At 41.1% G+C, this 14,808-nt stretch overlaps 1 protein-coding gene across 3 annotated transcripts; it reads left to right on the top strand.

The window, feature by feature from the left end:
• Positions 1-1,393: 1,393 nt before the first annotated feature.
• Positions 1,394-14,327, top strand: slc37a4b (solute carrier family 37 member 4b). 3 transcript variants are annotated; one of them, XM_086013166.1, is made up of 10 exons: positions 1,394-1,532; positions 5,247-5,622; positions 6,499-6,731; positions 7,511-7,757; positions 10,939-11,094; positions 11,180-11,265; positions 11,338-11,451; positions 12,250-12,315; positions 12,415-12,553; positions 12,635-14,327. In XM_086013166.1, the coding sequence occupies exons 2-10, from the start codon at positions 5,475-5,477 to the stop codon at positions 12,796-12,798; spliced, it is 1,353 nt and encodes a 450-aa protein (XP_085869292.1). In that variant the 5' UTR covers positions 1,394-1,532; positions 5,247-5,474; the 3' UTR covers positions 12,799-14,327. The 3 variants fall into 3 exon arrangements, with proteins under 3 accessions (XP_085869292.1, XP_085869293.1, XP_085869291.1); XM_086013167.1 differs by having other exon boundaries at positions 1,454-1,603; positions 10,942-11,094; XM_086013165.1 differs by having other exon boundaries at positions 1,454-1,603.
• The last annotated feature ends 481 nt before the right edge of the window (positions 14,328-14,808 follow it).

Raw genomic sequence — 14,808 nt, 5'->3', positions numbered from 1 at the left:
AAAAACACGTAGCAGGGCTGACTCTGTGCTATGCCTCTTCTTGAAGCCTGACTGGAAAACTTATTTCCAGAATTTTAGACATAAAAGGCAGCTTGGAAATGGATCTAAAATTTGATAGCACAGCTTGATCAAAGCCAGTTCTTTTTTCAGCAGGGGGTGCACTACAGCATGCTTAAAATGTTGGAGGACCACACCAGAAGACAGGCTGCTGTTAATAATGGCCAAAACCGATTTTCCAATTGTCGGGACAATCTCCTTAAAGAAGTGTGGAGGAATGGAGTCCTAAGGGGAGCCCGATGGTTTCATATGGCGAACCACTTCCTCCTAAAATGTCATTGAAACCGGCTCAATGGAATCGAACAATCAATTACATTAATCAATCACAAACATGCATCTATCCATCTAGGATATTCCACTTATCTGAGGTCAGGTTGTGCTGGAAGCAATTTAAGCAGGGAATCCCAGACTTCCCTCTCGCCAGCCACTTCATCAAGCATTTCCAGGGACAATCCGATGCATTCCCAGAAAGTATTTCTAGAAGCACCCAAGCGTAATATAAAAAATATAAATATATTTTGTACATGTGTATTGTCTACTGTAGTCAACAGTACTGATGGGCCACACACTATTCATTTTATGCCAGAGGGTGCGGACCGGTGGAAATTTGAACACGGGCTGCATTTGGCCCCGGGCCCTGACTTTGGACATTTTTATCAACAGAAAAAAACCTTGAAAAACTAGTCTAGTATTTCTCTCTCTCTAGTTGCTTGATGTAATTTGTGCTGCATTTAGCTCACTTTGTTTCTTGTCCTCTACATGTCCAAAAAGGTTTTAGTAAACTGGTTGACTGTTTTTAAAGAGACACAAGTTCAGCAGATAATTAAGCCTACTACTATTTGAAATATGTCCATTATAAAACAAAATGTTAGTTTAAAAAAAGGGAAAAAAAGAAGTCATTTTGAGAAACACATACAAAAAATGACATAAAAATTATCTTAAAGAGGGAGAGACAAGAGAGACATTTTAGGCTCAATTGCTACTTAAATATGTGGGAATCGCTTTTAATACAGTTACAAATATTTTGTCTCACAACAAGTTTAATGTACACAAGTGAATGATTCTGCATTTTGTGCATGGAATATCTGAAACTACAGAAAATATCCTCCAGTTGTGGTTTGACCCATATATTATTGCATAACTTCATCAGTAACTCATTGTGATTCTGCTGATACAACTGCAACCCGGCCAGGCCCCTCCCCAAAAGAAAGGAAAGAGAGCACAGTGATGACTTTTGTGCTTAAGAAACCCCTCAAAAATAAAGGTTCGACTGATTTTCTCGCATGAACATAGTCAAACTAGCTCAATTGAGGTGACTGAGTGTATGTTACTGACGTTTTATTACAACATTTTCTTTAGTGACTTCTCTCATCCAAAACATAGATTAAATCGTGTGCGTGTGTGCGCTGAGATCCACTTCCCGATTTGTCGAAACTGGGCGGTACCGCTTTAACAATCCGCGTGAGCTCCAGCCGGTAAGCATTTCGTGGCGGACACTCGCGTTTTGAGCCCCAACGCCACGGACGCGACGAGGTCACCGGCTTCTGTGAGTTCCTTGTTCACCGACACATGACACCCAGGCCGGCGGAACGGCAGGCAGCATCCTCGACGTTCTACATGCGGCGTTTGAAACGTGGCTTCGATTAGCTTTTTCCAAAACGGGCCTCTTCTCCGATCTTTCGGCACCCTATAGCTCATTCTTGACTAATTTCGATTTATTTAAGTCTGGTATGGTGTAATGTGGATCGTAGGTTCGGTGCAATACACCTTTTACGAGAACGCAGAAGATGCGTTCGCGTGCATTACGAAGCGTGTTACTGTTGTAAAACTACACGTTCCCCTTGCAGCAATAAAAATGATCACAAGTGGCTCTGATTCCAAATTTGAGTGCATTGCAAGGGTGTGCGCAAAAACTGATGTTTAGCCTTGCTAAATGCGGTTTCACCGAACCAGATGACCCGATCAGCTGTGTGACATTTTTGTCACTAGTGTCATAGTGTTTTGTCACTATGACACGCATGCAAGCAACCCAACTCGATTGAACTACTGAAATACAGCACTCTAGATAAGCGTGAAATATTGGCTAAATTGGACAGACTGCTGTGAGAGAAATAAAGGAATAACTTCCAACCAATGTGACTTTACTGCTAAAACAACTACAAAAAAGAAAAGTTCCCATATGTCAAGGTCTCTGACATTTTTCGGACTCAAAACACAAAGGATTTAGAATTACAATGCACGTTATATCCACTTGTCTCTGTATAATTCAAAACATTTTGTGTTGTGTGGGCAATTCTATCTTAAATACAGAGCTGGCTTTTGTGGCGACCAGTTGTGGCGATTTATTTAACTGTTGCCAACTTTTCTGCTTGCCTAAATTCTAGTGGACTATGTGTTGGTTATCAGAAGCTATGGCTGGCAACACCATTAGCTAATACTAATCTGTTCTAGCACTGCAGCTCTGCTTACTTTTTGGCTTTGATAATTCCACCACAAGGCAGACAAATTGAGTCTTTCTTTTGCTTGACAATGGCAGATCTATAGGCACGGTGGAGAAACTCAATGTAGCGTCGGTTATTATGTAAGAACAGAGCAGCTTGTTGGGCAATTGGCACTTAACAAAAGATTTACTTGCTTGTTAATTTCACACTTGATTGGTGGGCAGGCAAGTCAATTTTCCCTAAAAGGTCACCTTTAAGTGTGTTGCATTTTTTTTTTTTTAATAGTGAAGAAAGAATTACAGCATGCGTATTTTAACAGAAGAATGTTAATCAAAACATCTGGGAATTGCTGTAAATTGTGAAAAGAATAGCATATTATGTCTTCTTTAAGCGACATGTCTTTATAGTTGCAGGGTATTGATGACAGCTCCTTTATCGGGATATAAAGCAGTGTTAGTAATTCATTTATTGTTAATTTATAAAACAAATTGTGAAATCATGGTTTGCATATTGCACGTCTGCCTCACAGTTGAAAAGTCCAGTGTTCAAATTTCAATTTAGGCCTTTCTGTTTAGTGTTTGTATGTTCTCCACTTGCTGTTGTGAGGTACTCCGGCTTCATCACACATGTTAAAAATGTTGGATATGGATGAACGGTTTTGAAAAATAATCTAGCTGCATTTTTATTCTCCTCAATATTGCAATTATGATTTATGTCATGTCATCTTCCAAACCGCTGATCCTATACAGGGTCGCGGGGAGTTGCTGGAGCCTATCCCAGCCGTCAATGGGCGAAGGCAGACTACACCCCAAACTGGTCGCCAGCCAGTCGCAGGGCACACATAGACACTGTCACTGAGCGGGAATCGATCCCACGCTGCACGCACACAACTCAGGCATGTGTACCACTACACTATCAGCGGACCTGCAATTATGATGTAATATGTCATAAATCAGATTACAAGAATAATGCAAACAAATCTATGACTTTAGCACTTCAACTTTTCATGTTTCATCAAACAATTATGTAAACATGTGGACTGCTCATTTTCAGTACTGAACTTGCATAGATACTAAATCAATCAATTGATGAATAAAATATACATATATAGTAGGGGTGTAACTGTATGCTAAATCACATTTCGGTTCGGTTCGTTTTTTTGGAAACTTCGGTTCTGTATACTTTCGGTACAAAAAAAATATTTTTTTTAATGTTTATTTTGAAAAGATACAGGTGAATGGTACTTTTAAAAAAAAATAAAATAAAAGCAAACCATTCGGGTGATATTCTAAGGAATTACACCAGAATAAAAAATACACTAACAATAAAGGTCTCTTAATTTTGTAAATTAATTAATTAAAACACTGAAATCTTTAAATACTCAGCAGCAACAGCCTATGACTATGACACACAAGTATTCAAGTTAAAGACAAGTTGTCATTACAGTACATATATACACTTTTTGTGATGAAAAAAAACAATTACATACAATAACAGTTACAATTATTGCTAACTATTGAAACTCTTTATAATGAAAAAAAATACAGTAACTTTAAAAAGTCTTTATGAAATTGTATACACTTTTTAGGCATTGAAATCTTTGAATGTTGAACAGCATATTGTAACGAATTGGGTTATTTGTGTTGTGGTCGGATTTGTGTGTTGCTGACTTGTTATGTTTCCGAGGTTCATGAATGCATCGTACGTCAAGCGAGTGGAGCAGCGGAGAAAGAAGAGCGCGAGCAGTTGTACTTAATTAATAAAAACGGGATAATTAAACTGCGTCTGTTCCTGGAAGACGCTATAATATGATAAATCTCGCCATTTAAGTTTGATGTTTTTGCTCCCTCGTCTAAGAAACATTCACAGTCGGATCATGCCGTGCATGTTAGGCATGCTTTTTGCAACATAGCCTCTAATCTCATGTAGCAATGTCGGCACACAACTTTGGGACTCCTCCACGTACTTTTCCCCATCTGTGATTTTAACAGGAAAGCCAGAATGTTCCCAAACAGGAGACCGCAGTGTACGGGCGGACCTTCGAGCTCTGGCTCTTTTCTGGCTCTCTCTTGTGCCGCTACTCTCTTCTCCCGCGTTCAACAGTCAGTGTCGCCCATGCGTAAACTCGCGCTAATAAGTGAACCGAACCGAACATGCCATACCGAAACATATTAATACACCCACGTGTACCGTACACCCCTAATATATAGTATATCCATATATAAAAAAAGACCAGTGGGTATGAAACATTTTTTCTCCAAATTGCAGCCTTTGCAATTTGAAAATTGTATTCTACTACATCGCAATGTGATTTGAATTGTATTAATTGTTTAGCCCTAATGTTGTGTTAATCAAAGACTCTAAATTGCCCATAATGTACCGGTAGTTATGAATATCATTGAAAGGTGCGACCAGTTGGATGCCCTTGCCCAGAGTTAGCTGGAATAGACTCCAGCTCACCAGTGATCCTAATGAGGACAAGTGGTATAGAAATTGGTTGGTTCCTCTGAATGACCGACGCCCGTGTTGCATTGAGCTGGACAATTTGGCCTTGGGGACTTTCCATGTTGGAGGACAAATGTAAAGTGGCTGCAGTTTGATCTTGCAGTAGAAAAGTGTTTACTTCTTTGTGTGTGCTTTTGACCAACACAAACACGCTTTAAACATGAAGCCGACAATATTTGTTTGGAACCAAGACTAATTTATCCTTAAAAAGGGTGGAATTCACTTATCTGTTTTCATTTGCAGGCTGGTGTAAAGTTCCCTCACCTCCTCGTCCACTCCGTCCGCCTCAAAAACTGACAATCTGCCTGAACCATCTAATGAGGACTGTTAGGCCAGCACCAACTATAAGCAACCAACTAATGGTGTCCACTTGTAACTACTGCCGCTGACTGCCTGGATAAATCCTAGAAGACCCATATAAAATAAATAATTTCTTATTTTTACACAAATTTGTTTTGATCCAGTGGAACCATGGGGGCAACAGGTTACGGCTACTATCGCGTGACCATCTTCTTCTCCATGTTCATTGGCTACATGCTGTACTTCTTCAACAGAAAGACATTCTCCTTTGTTATGCCCTCAGTGATGGATGAGATTAAACTGGACAAAGATGACTTGGGTAAGAATTTAGTATATATTTAGCGTTTATTTCAATACAGCTAAGAGATGGAATTTGTATTTTTTAAATGTTGACAGCCACATTTTCCTTTTAACTGAAAATGAATATTAGCTCCAAAATTGGTTATCGGCCTCTTTGATTACTAATAATCTGTATCGGCTCTAAAAAAACATAACGGTCTAACAAGTCAAGTCAGATTTATTAAGATCTTAATCAGAAAAGTCTCAAGGAGCTTCACAAGCCCACAGTTTGACAAATATTAATGACATCCATTGATCGAAATGCGCCAGGGCAAGGAAAAACAAAAAAACTCCATATGGGGGGAAAAAAAGAAGAAACGGACGACAAGGCTGCAATGGATGCCGAGTGAGCAACATTTTACACATAATACTGAAAATGAATATTGGCTCCTAATATCGGTTATTGGCCTCCTTGACTACAAATAATCGGTATCGGTCTATCTATACTAATCATCTGTATCAGTATTGGCCCTGAAAAAAACATATCAGTCCATCTCTAATTCAGTTTACAATTTTGATTATAATTTTTTTGGACTATTAATCAAATATTCACAGCACAAATGCAGTCAATGGTAACGAATTTGGGTTACTTGAAATTGAGGTGAATGGCATCCAGTAGGCTACATCTCGCCCACAATCAGCAGAGATAGGCTCCATCTTAGTAACGATCCGAATGAGGAAGTGTTATAGAGATTGGATGGCTAAACGAATGTCGACTGTGATTAACCATTTGGACTTGGTGTGAAACAAGTCAGAGGTTGACATATAATTCTAAGACTATTCTAAATATGCACTCGACGCTTACTTTATGTACTTGACATTCTGGGACAATCAGTACACCTCCTCGTTTCTTCAGGTCTGATCACCAGCAGCCAGACCATGGCCTATGCCATCAGTAAATTCATCAGCGGCGTGTTGTCGGACCAGATCAGTGCCCGCTGGCTTTTCTCCATCGGTCTCTTTGTGGTGGGAGGCATCAACGTGGTCTTCTCCTGGTCTTCCACGGTCACCATGTTCTCACTGCTGTGGTTCATTAACGGCCTGGGACAAGGTTGTGGATGGCCTCCGTGTGGGGCGGTGCTCCGCAAGGTAATCCCAAATGCTTTGCATGGTGAGTCTGTCAGTGTTACTGCATGGCCCATAGGCATACAAACCATGTATGAAACCTATAAGTATTCAAATCAGCTGAGTAAGAGCCAACTGCTGACAGTCTTGTTTTCACTTACCCGACACTGTTAACCTATGTAAGATCAGCCTGTGATAAAGTTAAGTAGGTGGAGTGGCATTAGAAAAGATAGGAATGACCAAAAATCTTTAATGTCCCAGCCACAAATCACTTGGTTAATAAGTATCATTATTACAAGAATATAGTTAAGACTTAGTAAATCAATGTTAGCTATTTAGAGGCACTTGGAAAGCAAGATGCCTTTGCCGTGTTCAAAAGGTGGGGAATAAATAGGCTTTGGCCCGTCTTCAGCGTGTTGAAGGGGATCAGATTACTAGAGATTCTATTAGTAGAACATCCTCAGTACATCTTGCCTTAAGAAACAACAGCAGTCAACAGTTTTTCTTTTTACTGTGAGGAAGAATCTTTAAATAGGTTCTATCTTTTCAGTACAACCTTTGCTAGGGTGGATCTTTAAGTTGTCTGCTTGTGTTGCTCCTCTTAGTAAGCAATGAGCAAATATGATGGCCCGTGAAGTCGAGCATGAGTTTCTTTCCAAGACCCCAGTCAGAGTCTACGATCTGACAATTCGCAACTTTATTGGATGAACATTTTTTTCTGTTTATCTTAGACTGAAATCCCTCTTTTTGTTTTTGTTGGCCAATTCAAGTTGAATATATATGTCCACAATCTATTCCTTCAGTGGTTTGAGCCCTCCCAATTTGGAACATGGTGGTCTGTGCTGTCCTGCAGCATGAACCTGGCAGGGAGTCTGGGCCCAATCCTGGTTACAGTGCTCCTACACTACTATGACTGGAGGACCATCCTGACTATGTCAGGTGTCTTCTGTGCTGCCTTCTCACTTGTGACCCTGGTGTTGGTGAAGAATGAGCCAAAAGATGTGGGCCTGCCTGGTATTGAGGTAGCACCCAAGAAGGGGGCAATGAGAGGTACGTAAAAAGAATATATGGATGGATGGCTGATTTAAGGATGGATTGATGGATACCAGATACTGTAGATACATCTTAGGGCAAAAATGATGACAAAAGAATAACATTAGGATTTTGACTTTACACACAGCAACGGTAATCACAATGTACAAACATCAATTCCAATAAAGTTGGGATTTAAAATGTAAATAAAAACCGAATACGATTTACAAATCATTTTCATCCTACATTTAATTGAATACTAAGACACTACTACTACAAAGACACGATATTTAATGTTCATACTGATGAACTTTTGTTGATGTTGTTGTTGAAAATATTCTCTCATTTTGAATTTGATGCCGGACCGGTCGGACCCTCAGGCCTGGCCGGATGCCATTTGTGGAGCAGGGGGTGGGGGCTGACAAATTTAAAAAAAGGGCTGGACTAAGCATGGCCGGAAGTGGATTTTAGTCCGGCCCACTAATCGGCCCTCATGCGTGTGACGTGCTCGCGAGGCGGCCAAATTTCATCTCAGTCTAATCGGTGAAAAGGGTTCTTTTTAGGCTTTTTACTACTCCCGCAACGGCGAGAGCGACAATCGCCGCATTGATTCACATGACCGACGCATTGTGCTGATGGCGTTGAACATGTCTGCAACACATACCATGAATTGTTGCTGCTCTGATCGGTCCATTATGTCACACGTTGCGATGACATACAGTTTCCCACACGGAGGAGAGAATGCTCCACGCAGCTCGTTGCTGCTGCAAAGCAAACTAGTTTGGCAGCGGCGTATGTGTAAAAAGAAGCTACTCACCCACGTCCCCCCTTAGCCGCCACCTTCCAGATCGTTTTCGCAATAAAATGAAATGCATCGTCTAGTCATCTCGTTCCCTTTATGGTTGTAGCGGGCACGATATCCATTGTTGTCGCTGTCTTTTTGAAGCGACGCCCCCGACTTGGAACGTAACTGTTTCAAAACAACTTTCCACAAGTATAGTCAAGCTGCGCGCAGCACTCAAGGATGACGCCGTCACATCAAGGTGGAGTTCATGCACTTCTTCTGTCTCGTCTTCCCTACTTCCGGAAATACGCCGTAGCAAGGCTGCCGTGTATAGTGGTTTGCTGGTATGCTTTTATTTTGAAGGCCGGGAAGTGTGAAGGGGGAAAATAAGTAACTTGTTGACTGCGACCTTTGGCCGTCTGTTGGACCCAAATAATTATACATACAATACGACAAATCCAACCCCGGGGCTCGCAATGCAAGTAAGCACGCTGTTGGGAAAGTACTACTGGCATATTTGAAGCGTGTGCACAGTGGGTTCGAATAGTAAATTAGCCAGCTAATTATCTTTAAAAAGCCTCTGTCTTTAGAATCTCTCCCGCGGCGAAGTCAATCACGGACGCTTTTTTTTCTTTTGGGTCGGAACGGGGCGGGGGCCGACAATGTTTATGAAGATGGCCGGAGGGTTGCGGCCGGAAGGGTACCGAGGTCAAGGGTGGAGGGTCGCGGCCGGACGGGCAAAAAAGGGTCAAGTGCCCAGCTCTGAAAATTATTATCCACAAATGGCTCGGTTGTTCACAAGCAAGGATAAGGTGAGTATCACCACTGTGTGAAGAACTATCCATAGTCCAACAGTTTAAAAGGGAAGTCAACCCAAACTAATTTTTTCAAGGATATGTTGTACGCAGGCCCACTAGTTGAAACACGGCATTCTGATTAATATTGCGTTTGTGGAATATGAGTTAAGCAGCAAAATCCACCCCTTTTTTAGTGATCTCAGGCTATTTTGTCACGTCCGTCGACTGAAAATGACATCAGAGATGCTCAGGTAACCACCAATCGTGGCTCAACTTCAGAAAACAGATGAGCTGTGATTGGTTGTTATCTGAGCCCTGAGCAACTTCGATGTCATTTGCAGTTGACAGCACTGACAAAATGGTTGCCCCAGAGATGGCTAAAAAGGGTGGATTAACTCTTATTCCACAAACATAATATTTATCAGAATGCCTTGTTTCAACTAGTGGGCCTGCATATAACATATTCTTGAAAAACAATGTTTGGGTTGGGTTGACTTCCTCTTTAATAACTTTTCTCAGCACAAAATTGCGAGAAATTTAGATATTTCATAATCTCCATAATATCATCAAAGGGTTCAGATAATGTGCAGCAAGGCTGAAAACCAACATTGAATACCCGTGACGTTCGATCCCTCAGGCAACACTGCAATAAAAACAGGCATCACTGTGGAAATGATATTGCTACACGGCCTTATGAACATTTCAATACAATACAAACTCAGTTGAAAACTCTACCATGCAAAGCAAAAGCCGTATATCAACAGCATTCAGAAATGCCGCCGGCTTCTCTGGGCCCAAGCTCATCTGAGATGGACTGACACAAAGTGCCAAAGTGGTCTGACGAGTCCACATTTCAAATTGTTTTGTGAAATCATGGGCATCGTGTCCAAAGAGGAAAAGTTTAAAAGCCAGCATCTGTGATGGTATTGGGACATGGCTAATTTGCACATCTGTGAAAGCACATTAATGCTGACCTGGAGCAACATATACTGCCATCCAAGCAACGACTTTTTTAATTGACATTTCACACAACAAACCAACTTCACTGGAATTCGTGTCTGTAATATAAGTGGAGACTTTCATCTCCTTTATGTATGTCAGTTTGTCCAAATGCTTAACCTCTCCTGTAAATAGAATTACTATGTAATCCCTCCATGTATTTTTGGAAACCTCTTAAATTGAATCCGAACATCTACACTTCAATCACATCTTGATAGTTTTGCTTCAACCTATTGTGGTGGTTTTTAAAAAACAGTATTCATGCAAACTAATGGTGGCTGGTGGCTCCATGGATATAGAACACATTGGCTACCACATCATGTGAGTGTGACAGTGTAAAAACTATTCTTTTTAAGACTCTTATCCATTCTCTATTCTATAATCACAAACATATTGTTGGCACTCCAAAATATTTCCACCTAGCCAATGTTTCGTATATGTCAGTAGACTCATTGGGGTCCTTTTTTTTTATATATATGTTTTAATGAAGTTATTTTACAGTTGCAGGTTATGATCTAAAGGATATCCTCCAATTTCCCTTTTTAAGGTGTGCATTTACAAGTCTGTTGTTGATGTGAGGTAAGTGAATATTGTGTGTATGTGTACTCTTGCTCTTTAGCAGGCAACAGTGAGAGCACCCTGAGTGAGTTCCTCCTCTCCCCATTTCTTTGGGTGCTGTCTTTGGGTTACTTGGTGGTGTTCGGGGTGAAAACAGCAGCAACTGACTGGGGCCAGCTTTTCCTCATGCAGGAGAAAGGCCAGACTACTCTTATGGGTATGCATTTGTATTTGTATGACTTCATTCTAAAGACTGTATTTTGTTGTTGTTTTGGTTCTAACTTGAGCTGTGTTATTTCCAGGCAGTACTTACATGAGTGCTTTAGAGGTGGGCGGCTTTGTGGGCAGCCTTGCATCTGGTTTAATATCTGACAGAGCTGTTGCTCGAGTAAGTAAGCGGTCCAAGAGACTGGTTTTATTTAATGCGCTTGTCATAAACATGCTCTGTGACTTTCTATAGTCTGGCCTGGGCACGCATGGCAACCCTCGCCATGGCCTGCTCATTGTCATGATGGCTGGTATGTACGTGTCCATGTACCTCTTCAGGGTCACCATCACACCTGAAATCCCAAAGGTAAAAATATTTTAGTTTGGTGTGGGTTATTTAGAGTCAAACGGCAACAAGAGAAAATGTGCCAGTTCGTATTTAAGATGGATTTGCACCAAGTTGGGTTATTGTCTTATAATTTAAATTTCAAAATTGCATTTTTGAATAGCAGAATATAAGGTACCACACTGGTATCATAACTGAATGCCTGATGTTTCTAATGAACCAATGTGTGTCAATATCGTTAAAGAATTTGACGAGTTAATAATTAATTTTTGGAGCCAAACGCAGTTACCTCAATACAATTGAATGGAAGAGATTGCTGGGGTCTACCGGTTCAAGACGGTGGCTTTAGGTCTGCACGTCCTCAACCAGCCCGGACTTACTCTCAAGCAGGGTGCCAAGATCTGGTCTTCGAGAGCCCCTCCAGCCTGTCTTATCTCTCCCTCCTCCAACACGCCTGATTCAAATGATCAACTCATCAGGAAGCTTTGTAGAATCCTGATAACGATCCTACGTCAATTCATGTTTGTAGTTGCTTGAGCCACACGGGGGAATGCCTCCCCCGCTTCTTGACTCTGTATTTTAACAGGAAACACTATTTTAATGATTAAATCATTATCGGATTGAGAAAGAAAATCAGCGTAATGCACAGAGCAGAGAACTAAAATGGAAACTAATTTAATGTTGTTATTTATTTATTGACTGACTGACTCTTCACATGCAGGGAGGGGACAGGACAGCATACCCTCCGTGCTACTCTAACATAACTGTTGAGTTATATTCCATATGTAGTCAGTACTGAAGTTCACTTATTCACTTCAGGAGGCTCCACTTTGGGTCCAAGTCATCCATCCTGTTTCTGTGCTCCTTGGTGTCTCAGAAAAAGAGGTAACACTTTTATTCAGTGATTTTTTTTTTTTTTTTTTTTAAATTTTTTTTTTAAGTGAAAAGGGAGGAAAGGATCTCAGTTTCTCTTGTCAATTGCAGGTGTGGATTCTCTTTCTTGGTGCTATGTTTGGATTTTCCTCTTATGGGCCGATTGCCTTGTTTGGGGTCATCGCAAGTGAAAGTGCTCCTTCCAATTTTTGCGGGACCTCACATGCTATTGTTGCGTTGATGGCTAATGGTACATCTACCAGTACACAATTATGTTGCGGGTGTACCATGACACAATCATTTGAATGAAACAACTTTATTTTTATTCCAGTGGGGGCTTTCATGGCTGGACTTCCCTTCAGCACTATTGCCAAACAACACAGCTGGGACATGGCGTTCTGGGTAGCTGAGATCTTGATGGCCGTCACCACGGTTTCATTCTTCCTCGTTCGCAACATGCGCACCAAGATGGGAAGAAGAGAAAAAACCGACTGATGGATGCTCTTGCGACAAAGTCACTCCGGTGTTAAAGGTGCTGCATACCTAATAATAATGCAAATTAATTACCAAACAAGTCAACTGTCCAAAAGCTAATTTAGTCATAGATACTCAGGGCAAGGACGGACTACCAAATTCTCAGTGAGGCTTACACACTATATGGACAAATGTACACACACTAAATCGATTGATTAATCAATTAGGGGTCAAATATGGCCACATAGTTCCCAACGAATCTGAAGTCTTGATCTTACCAGGACATTTGGACTATTCTATGCTTCTAACTCTGTGGAGCCAGTTTGGGGCAGGCTCTTTGTCCATCAAGGCGTACTTGGATTGGTGTCTTGTGGAAGAGCCGGGACTTCAGTCTCAATCACCTTTAGGTTTAACTACAATAAGACTCGGCGAGCCACACGCTCTCTTGTTCAAGACCAGTGACCTCACAAATGTTAATTTGTATGAATGGGAAACAACTTCCAAAGATGCTCTTCTAAGTCATGTGGAAAGGCTTCCCAGAAATGTGGAAGCTACTATTTATAATAATAGTCCTTTATAATGCCAAATGATAGCCGTATGCTGAAAACGGTACGTTTTCTAATGTATAGTCTAGAATCTAGACTCACTACATGTTTGCACATATTTGGTAGCATCAATCATTGTCATCATTTATTAGAAATAAGGTTTCATAGAAGAAGTTACTGGTAGTTTTATATACTCTCATTCACAGATGACAAAATACAAAGTAATATTTTGATGCAGTCAGCCAATGTCAGAATGTATGAACTGCTCAATGTCTGTTTTAAAGAGTTGATTGTTGATTCTTTTTGTACTGTTGTAGGTTAGAATCCGGAACTTTTTTTAAAGAGGGAGTCAACCCAAGAAAATTATTTGCAATATGTTCTATGCAGCTTCACTGGTCAAAACATGCATTCTGTATAAATTAAGCAACAAAATCCGCCCGTTTTTAGCCATCTCAGGGGGCGGCCATTTTGTCACTTCTGTTGTCACTTCTGAAAATGACATCACAGTTGCTCAGGTAAGAACTAATTACAGCTCGCCTGTTTTCTGAAGCTGAGGCATGGTTGGTCGTTAACTGAGCCCTGAGCCACTGTGATGTCAGTTTCAGTTGACTGCAAGTGTCAAAATGGCTGCCCCTGAGATGGACAGAAATTATTAGATTTTGCTGCTTAACTCATATTCCTCAAACTCAATATTAATCACAATGTGATGTTTCGATCAGTGGGCCTGTATAGTACATATTCTTGAAAAGAAATGTTTGGGTTTGACTTCCCCTTCAAACTGTGTGTGTCTCAGGGGCGCCGCATTCTGAAAATACTATTTTGTAGGCGTAGGGCCCCTGTCACTGGGCTCTAAGAATCGTCATCTCATTTTCCCGCTTTCAGCACCCTTAGTGTTTTCTCAATTGATAACGGAACAAACTCAGTGCCAATACGGAACCGCTTTAATCTGATGGAATTTTACAATGGAGGCCTAATAAATGTGACTTGTGGATGGTTTGAAACGTACTTAAAGAATTTGTTCTGCTGTATATTGTACAAGGGAGGCTATTTGCTTGGATATTTCTTGCCAATGGAAACAGTCAAAATGATATTTTTAGTTGTGTTTTTTATTTTAGGGTGGGGAGGGGGGTTAGTCTCCTAAAGTAAATAAATTGACAAAGTGGGGCATTGATCGGGTGATACCTCACGTAGCTAATATGTCCATCCATCCATTATCGATACTGCTTATCCTCACTAGGGTCGCGGGCGTGCTGGAGCCTATCCCAGCTGTCTTCGGGCAGCAGGCGGGGGACACCCTGAATTGGTTGCCAGCCAATCGCAGGGCACACAGAGACAAACAAACAACCGCACTCACAATCACACCTAGGGGCAATTTAGAGAGTCCAATCAACTTACCATGCATGTTTTTGGAATGTGGGAAAAAAACTGAGTACCCGGAGAAAACCCACGCAGGCATGGGAAGAACATGCAAACTCCACACAGGGAG

This window comes from Filicampus tigris, chromosome 17 (genome assembly GCF_054856515.1).
Source record: "Filicampus tigris isolate MCC_2025a chromosome 17, RoL_Ftig_1.0, whole genome shotgun sequence".
NCBI classification, from domain to species: domain Eukaryota; kingdom Metazoa; phylum Chordata; class Actinopteri; order Syngnathiformes; family Syngnathidae; genus Filicampus; species Filicampus tigris.
The sequence above is the reverse complement of the archived record's forward strand: the minus strand, read 5'-3'. Positions and strand labels throughout refer to the sequence as shown.

What these genes read in the sequence shown, in the direction of transcription:
- slc37a4b (XM_086013166.1), top strand. Translation starts at nt 5,475, where the DNA reads ATGGGGGCAACAGGTTACGGCTACTATCGCGTGACCATCTTCTTCTCC. An exon ending in ACTGGACAAAGATGACTTGG is followed by an intron (nt 5,623 to 6,498) that starts GTAAGAATTTAG and finishes TCGTTTCTTCAG; the next exon opens with GTCTGATCACCAGCAGCCAG. An exon ending in TTGGTGTCTCAGAAAAAGAG is followed by an intron (nt 12,316 to 12,414) that starts GTAACACTTTTA and finishes TGTCAATTGCAG; the next exon opens with GTGTGGATTCTCTTTCTTGG.